Raw genomic sequence first — 8,209 nt, forward strand, 5'->3', positions numbered from 1 at the left:
CTGGATCTGAAAGGGTGGGGGCACCCTCACCTCTCTGGCTGCAGAAGCCTCTGGTGTATCATACGACTTTTTTTCCTTCTTCGCTGTTTACGTTCCTGTTTTCTGCAGGAGAGCAGGGCCATGAGAACTCAGGCCGGGCAGCACCTGTGCAAAGAGGCAGGGCTGGCTACCGGGCCCGTGGCGGTGCCGGTACGGGGCGGCTGTGCCCGACACCAGGCACCAGGTGCCACCTTCCCTCCCCGTCTGCTTTCTTCCCAGCAACGCGAATCTGCTCGGGAGCGAGCGTCGTCCAGCATCTAACCCCCTCCTAGAGGCATGTGCTTAAACAAGACGAGTATCAACCCCACGATAAAAGTATTGGGTTATTCTGCAATGTAATCTACATCAAAGCCTCGGGGGCTGCCGGCTTGAAAAGATCCAAGATGTTTTCTGAGTCCTTATCATGTCTGTGCTTAGAGGGAGTCATAAATTCCACAGGTCGGACTAACTAACACACGATTCCTCCTTCCCTTCTCTCTCCATGGCCGCCAAAGGGCTTTCAAGCGGGCTTTTTTTTTTTTTCTTTACCTTGTAAACAACGCTCCCGGTTCCGTGTCGTTAAGGTGGAGGGAGACAGAGAGATCCCCCACACCCCACCCCGAGATTCTCCAAAATCACAGAAAAAGCAGTTATACCACAAAGCAGGTAGAAATAAAGACAGTGAATCCGCATCCCCACAGAGCTCCCGCCGGGTGGGAGCAGCCTGTGGAGGAGGGATGGCGGGTGCTGCGCAGCGCTCGGCCCTTCCCGGGACTTATGGGGACGTCTCTGACCCGGGACGGGAGTCCTCGGGCTGTGCTGTCCGCCCCATTATCCCCCAGTCCGCGCCAGCCCCGTGGCCGGAGGCGACAATGAGCATCGCCCCGAAGCGCGGTGCCCGCTCCGGTTCCTGCCCCGCCTGCCCGGGGCCCGAGGGTCCCGCAGAGTCGCCCTGCCCTGCCCTGCCCCCGGAGCTTCCCCGCAGCCATGCCCTGCCCTGCCTCCCACGGAAAAATGTCGGAAATTATTTTTTCAGATCAAGATGTAAGGTTGAGGCTGAAGGAGGAGGACGGGGAGCCCAGCGTCTGCCCAGGAGGCAGCCCTGGGTGAAATAGCCCTGCGGGGAGAATATCGAGGTCAGCGTGCGGGGGAAGGGAAAGATATTTCCCTGCGAACGGTGTCCCCTATCAGGCACTTGTCCGCTTGAGAGGCGTTGAGTCGCAGTTTCCCGCTCAGGATCTAACGAAATAAGAAAAAAAAAACCAAAAACAACAAAAAACCCCAACCAACCAACCAAAAAACCACAAAACACAAAAAAACCACAAAAAAACAAACAAACAAACAAACAAAAAAAACCAAAAAAACTGAGGAAGCTAAGAGGGAGAGATCAGGCCTTCACCCAGGCTCCGGAGTGGAGGTCTGGTCCCAGACCAGAGAGATGTGGAGAGCGAGTTTCAAAATACTTCAAAATACCAGGATCTGTACTCCTCTCCCGGATCTGCAGCTCTGGGCCGGAGCTGGCGGGAAAACCCGAGACGAAAGCGGAGAGGGAGCGGGCAGAAAGGAGGGGAGAAAACGGGTGAAACCCGGCCGAGAGATACATCCTCTCCCCAACCTCCTTGAGAAGCCCCGATAGCTGGGTAGGGCCGGAGCGAGGACAAATCCTGTTCCACTCAAAAGGGAGAGAAGCCCGAAGGGCCACCAAGGCGTCTAGGAGTGGATCGGGATCCCTCTTATTTTAAGGCAATAGTGACGCGGGACAGCGTGTCTCCATCCCCAGCAGCTGCCGTGGGTCCCGTCCGGGGAGCAGCTGCGCGGCGGCGGAGGATGCTTGGAAGTATTTATCCGCGGGGGAAGCGGGACTCGTCCCCATCTCCCCGCCGAGCCCGGTTAGGGTACGGCTGGTGGGGCTCGGTCTTCCCAAGTCCTCCCCGTTCTGGGGGGGAACTGGGATCACTGTCAGAAGGGCAGCGTAGCGGAGCAGCGCTCCGGCTGCCATTCCAGGTAGTGGCGGAGCTGCCTCGGAGCCTTATCCTCCTGTCCCTTCACCAGAGCCCCATCCGAGACTCTCATTTGATCCCGCGGCCGACGGCCCCGGCCCTGTCAGCTCGGGCTGGCCTCGGGTCTCACCCCAAAAAGCCACCTGGCTGCCAGGGATTCACTGACGGTGCCTTAGGCACGGAATCGGGATGTTTCGGGGCTGATCAGGGTTGCAGTGCGTTTTATTACAATATGTCCAGAGTTTTGTCGTTTTAATGGCCCCTTTCTCCGTTTATGGCATCATCAAATTCACATCTGCATAGATCGGCTCTGTCGGCGCTTATCGGGAGAGGCGATTACATTGAAGGGACACAGCATTTCCCTTCCAGAGTGACATTTCAGTCTCCTGCTCAGACAGCGCTGGGAGCTCCAAGCCCCGCTCCCCTCTCCTCGTTATCCCGCCGTCGGGGCGGGGGGAAAGTGTCACGGTGGGAATAGGCAACAAAGAGAGAAATTCCCTCCCTAGAAGGCGTCCGGCAGGCATCTCTGCATCCCTGCTGTTGCGTTGCTATTATCGTAGGGTCGCAACCGCGGCCGCCTGCAAACAAGTGACGGTGCGGGCACAGCATTCCCGGCTGTGCGCAGGGTGGGGATACCCCATTCCTCGCATCCAGGACATGCACAGCGACTCCGAGGGGGCCGTCTGTGGCCTCTACCCAAGGAGAGATGCTCCATCCTTTCCTGCTTGGGCGTCCCGGTCTCCCAGGGCCACTGACACTGGATCCCTTGGGACGTTTTAAGACAGGTCGCTGAATTTTACTGGCGTTAAAGCCTGGCTCCGTGTCTGCCCCACGCTCAGTACCAAAGGAACGACAGAATGGGGGGAAGAAGGAGGGGGAGATTTTCAGAGAGTGGGTTCGGGACATCTGCCTTTGCAGAGCTGAAATCCGCCCTCAGCTGCGAGACATCCCGTCTCAGCGACACTCCTCGGAGTGCAGAACAGCCACCCACGTGGAAGGAAAAGCACCCTTGGGACACGACCACGTGGATCTCCGTGTGTAATACCCGGGACAGGAGGGTCCGCGACAGCGCGGGGCCCGTCTGGGCAGCCCCGGTAGGACCGAGCCGCAGCCTCCCCAGGGGACCGGGAAAGCCGGTGAGAACGGCTGAGACGGTGCTGCGCTGCTCCGGCGGAAAGTGCTGGGAAAACGGGGGGACATTCCCGTCCCCATCCATTTTTTCTCGGCGGGTGAAAGGTTTCCTCGCTGTGTCATGGGAAAAGATGCGAATATGCAAACGTCGTCTCGCATTGTCCCCGCTCAGGGTGAAAAGTTAAAGCATAAAAGCGGCGGGGGGAAGTTGAGAGGGGATCGCCTCTTCAAAGGGGACTGGCTGGGCTGGGGGAGACGGCTGCCGCTTGCCTGGGAGCCGCCCTTCCAGAGCCAGCATTTCCAGAGGGTTTCCAAGGAGCTGGGGAGGGAAGAAGTGTGTGCCTGGAGGGACAAGCCGCCGGGCTTCCCGCGGGCCCGGCCGCGCTACATACAGCGAGGGAATCGCCCGGTGAGGTGACGGGCTCCGGGAGGAGGTTGATGGTTCCCTCCTTGAGGAGAACCATCCCCTGCCTCGGTCCCAAGACCTCTCCAGGCGGCGGGATTATCCGGCCTCGCTCCAGCGGTGGGTCTGAGGGCAGAGGGTGTTTTAAACGAAGGCACCCCCAGTCCTCGTCCTTTCCCGGACCTGCTGGGCGCGCCCGACCTCGAAGTTCTGCAGACACACGCGGAGGAAGGAGACAGCGCCCTTGGAGGGGGGAATTTCTCCTCTTACCTCGCCTTCATCGCCCATGACCGAGCGGGAGCGGGAGCGGGTGGGAAGCGTTTTACAAAAAGCAGTAGGCCGTCGCGATGGGGTTTGTTGCTCAGAACAACCACGACAAAATAGCTTTGTGGATTTTTAATCAAAACTCCCTCCTCTTCCGCCCCTTCCCCCCCCCCCCCGCCCACCCCCCAATACCAAAGCACAGAGAAGAGCTGGCTAAAGTGCTGCCTACAGATCGGCCGTGATACACGGCTCCCATATTCCCACCCTCGCCCTTAGATCTCCCTCTCTGTCTTTTGCAAGTCTCTTGATTTCATCCTTTGAACCTGTGATTGGAGGTTAAAGTGCACCAGGTTGCAATGGAAGGAGGAAGCTCTTAAACAATAAAGGCTTGAATATTTAGCTGTGATCAGGTCGCTGCCCTCTCCTTATCTTTTTAAATGCAAATCGTCTTTTAGGGGTAGTAGCTATATACCCAGCGCCTCTCCACGTCACCTGCCTTTGGTGTGTCTGGGCCATTACTAATAGAGCCTTGTAAACAATCGTTAATCATGTAAGGACTGCCGGCCATTGGATTCGGACCGGGAGCGCGGACCGGGAGCGCGGAGCGCAGCGCGGGGCCGCGGCCCCTCCGCCTGCCCCCTCCCCGCCCCGGGCAGCCCGGCCCCAGGCAGCAGCAGGCGCGCCGCGGCCAGAGCCCCGAGCAGCATGCGGAGAGCCGCCGCCGGGGCCCCGCCAGCATGTACGTGAGCTACCTCCTGGAGAAGGACGGGCCCATGTACCCCGGCCCGGTGCGCCACTCGGGGGGCCTTAACCTGGCGGCGCAGAACTTCGTGGGTGCCCCGCAGTACGCGGACTACGGCGGGTACCATGTGAACCTCGACGGCGCCCAGTCCCCCGGGCCGGCCTGGCCCGCGCCCTACGCCGCCCCGCTCCGCGACGACTGGGGCACCTATGGCCAAGGGGCGCCGCCGGCCGCCGGCGCCGTCCACGGCCTCAACGGGGGCTCCCCCGCCGCCCCCATGGCCTACAGCCCCGCCGACTACCACCACCACCACCACCACCCGCACGCCCACCACCACGCCGGCCCCGCGCCCCACTGCTCCGCCGGGGTCGTGCAGCCCCTCAACGCCGCCGGCGCCGCCGCCAGCGCCGCCCCCGAGCCGCTCTCCCCCGGTGGGCAGCGCCGCGGCCTCTGCGAGTGGATGAGGAAGCCGGCGCAGCCCCCGCTAAGCAGCCAGGGTAAGTGCGGGCCGGGGCCGGGCGGGCCAGGGCTGCCCCACCGACGACTCCCCCGGGGCGGCGGGCTGCCGTTTCACCGGGCAGCTCGGCAAAGCCTTTTCTCGGGGAGAGCTCCCCTAAACAAGCCCTCCCGAGGGTCGGTCCTCGGGAGAACAGGGCTGCCGGGCTCTACCGACAGCCCGTCCACCTCAGTGCTGGGTGCCGGGCCGGCGCTCGGCCGGCGAGCAGCCGCTGCCGGGCCCGGGGCTCGGTGCCCGGGGGTGCGCTCCGGCGGAGTAGGGTGGAATGGTCCGGATCCCGAGGAAACGCTGGCTCTTCCTGCCACTGCTCCGCTCTCCTGCTTATAGCCACTTAGAAGATTTTTATAACCAATTATAGTCATATAAATCATCGGCCGGTGTCGCTCCGCATTTGTTTCTGAGTCACTGGGCGCCTGCCCTTTATTAAGGTCTCCGTGCGGCCAGGCCTCCCGAGCGACAGCGGCGGCCACTTGCCAGCCCGATCCCTGCGGGCCGTGCCGTGCCCCCGGCCGGGCCGGGCCGGGCCGGGCCGTGCGAGGGCGTGCCCTCCCGGGTCAGGCCGTAGCTGGCGCCGCGCTCCCTTGTGATGTTAATACCCCCGGAGACCCTCTCTTTCATACCCACCGTGCATCTGCCAGGGGACATGCGTGTCCCGCGCTTTGATATACGCCTTCCACTGCTACTATCTCCTCTTTTCCTATTTTTTCTTTCTTTTCTTTATTTTAATTTTTTTCGAATATTTGTATATAGTGGCCGGGAATGGATGACGACTTTCGCAGTGCATAATGACTTATGGCATTCCCCTCTCATCCCCTGCCTTGCGTGACCGACGGCAGGGCCGGCGGGGGTGTCCCGGTCGGAGCGGAGCGGTGCGGGAGTCCCGGCTGCGCCCGTGGCCGCCGCGCCCCGGGGGAAAAGCCTCGGTGCCCCGGTGCCGGCCGCTGGCACTGCCACGTCCCGGGTGCCGGTGGAACTCTTACAGGCCCACCGCGCTTCCCGCAGCAGCCCGTGGTGTTCCCACAGTTTGGGCTTGTGCGGTGGTGGCCGGTCCCTTGTCTCCATTCAAATTCTGCCTTTGGAGCCAGTGTTTATGTTAATGTGCAGAGCTGGGGGGATGAAAGCGCCTGCCGCCATTTGTTCAGTAGTGGTAATTCAAACAGAATGTGGCTGTCATTAAGGCTTTGAGAAGGGTTTTTCTTTGATAAGATCTCCTTGTCCTGCATTGTTTGGGATTGTGTTCCCTATTCACTGGCTCTGGGGAGTTTTCTCTGATCAGGCTTGTATCTTTACAGGGTGCTTTTGTTGTGGTTTGCAGAGAGTTTACCTGAACAAAGTCAGCCTGCTAGCCATTAAGCACCTTGGGGGCAGAGACTCCCCGCCTCGGCTCCCTGGGGAACGGGAGGGCCGGGGACACAACCAGTCAAACAAGAAACCCTCGGGAAAAAGGAGGTCAGGCGGCTGCGGCGATGCACTCTCACCGGCTGCTAGCTGGCATCGCCTTCGGATTCCCTTGGGTTTCGGTGTTTGGTTTGGTTTGGGGTTTTTTTGTTTGTTTGTTGGCTTGGGTTGTTGGGTTTTTCTGAGCTCTGAAGTTGTACGTCACACTTCCAGGCTTCCCAAGAAATGCCTGTAGCCCCCGTGCCGTAACAGAAAAGGGGGAGCTGGCCGCTTCACGAGTGGTTCCCCGCAGCCGCTCCCGATACTCCCCCCTTAGACGGCTGTTTCTCGTTTAGAAACGAAATCACCGTGCCCTCAACGGGCCTTTTCTTTCTTTCTTTCCCTTTTCCTCTTTCTCTATAAAAAGTTTGTTGTCGCTAGGGAAGGCAAAACAAAACCAAAAGCCGACAAGTGCACAGTGAAGGTGTCCCTGTGCGAGGCAGGGCTGCACGGTAGGGCCAGGGCTGCCAACCGGGGCTGGGAGCTCTGCGCCCGCCGGCATGCCTGGCATTGATGTCCCATGTCCCCAAGGAACTGCGGGATGTCTCCTCTCCTCTGCTGCGCTCAGCACAGCCCAGGGCAGGGGGAGGCGAGCAGCAAGCCCGGGAGGGGGGGATAGGACCGCTCCTGATCGCTCTGCACCGCAGACGGAATGGCTGCGCTCAGCTCTGCCCTTTGGCTTTGACTTTCTCAACCCTGGCTTTGTGCTCCGCAGTTAAAACCAGGACGAAAGACAAGTACCGCGTCGTGTACACCGACCACCAGCGGCTGGAGCTGGAGAAGGAGTTTCACTACAGCCGCTATATCACCATCAGGAGAAAAGCGGAGCTGGCCTCCAACCTGGGGCTGTCGGAGAGACAGGTCTGTCCCAAAAGTGGCCCTCGCTGTGCACGCCACGTGTGGCCGGGCTGCGCGGGGCCGGGATGCGCGGGGTTGGGATGCGCGGGGTTGGGATGAGCGGGGTTGGGATGCTCGGATTGGGATGCTCTCGGTGAGAGCCCCTGGGAGGGGGATAGATCCCCGGCGAGCTGTCCCCCCTCATTCCCCTGTCCACCTCCTGGCAGGTGAAAATCTGGTTCCAGAACAGGCGTGCGAAGGAGAGGAAGATCAACAAGAAGAAGCTGCAGCAGCAGGCGCAGCCCGGCGGCGCGGAGCCCCTCAGCCCCAGCGGCTCTTTGCAGGGTCCCGCGGCGGGGGCGGGCGCCGCCGGGCTGGGCCCCGCCGCCCCGCAGTGACAGCGGCCGGGGACAGCGGCGCAGGGACTGCTGGAGGACGCAGCGGAGCGGGCCGGGCCGGGGGCACGGAGGGAGAGGCCCCCCAATGCACTGCACCGCCCCGCGGGGCCGGCCGTGTGTACAGGTGTACAGTGTTTGTGTCTCGTCGTCCGGGGGAAGCGTGTCCATCGCTTTATTAATATTATTATTATGTTTGGGTGCTTTTTTTTACCCTGGAATTTGTTAGGTAAAGTGGGGGCGCTGCCTGCCAGTCGACCCCCGTTATATCTCAGGGATCGGTCCAAAAGACCTTTGCAATGTTGTTGGGCTAATGATGAATTTTAGCAGGAAAAAAATTATTAAAGCACATGGTTTTTTATTTTATATTTTATTTTATTTTCTTCTTGCTACCATGAATATGCAAAATGTTCATTCTGCCCTGAGGGTCAGAGCAGACAAGATAAGGCACTGTTTAAACGTTCA

General features: G+C 60.4%; 1 protein-coding gene across 1 annotated transcript; it reads left to right on the forward strand.

Moving 5' to 3' along the window:
- Positions 1–4,553: 4,553 nt before the first annotated feature.
- On the forward strand, positions 4,554–7,747 carry CDX2 (caudal type homeobox 2). Its single transcript, XM_071433831.1, has 3 exons — positions 4,554–5,055; positions 7,228–7,373; positions 7,577–7,747. The coding sequence occupies exons 1-3, from the start codon at positions 4,554–4,556 to the stop codon at positions 7,745–7,747; spliced, it is 819 nt and encodes a 272-aa protein (XP_071289932.1).
- Positions 7,748–8,209: the final 462 nt, after the last annotated feature.

The sequence above is a fragment of the Agelaius tricolor genome, unplaced genomic scaffold (genome assembly GCF_023055355.1).
Source record: "Agelaius tricolor isolate 1412-34295 unplaced genomic scaffold, bAgeTri1.0.p SCAF_9, whole genome shotgun sequence".
Lineage (NCBI taxonomy): Eukaryota > Metazoa > Chordata > Aves > Passeriformes > Icteridae > Agelaius > Agelaius tricolor.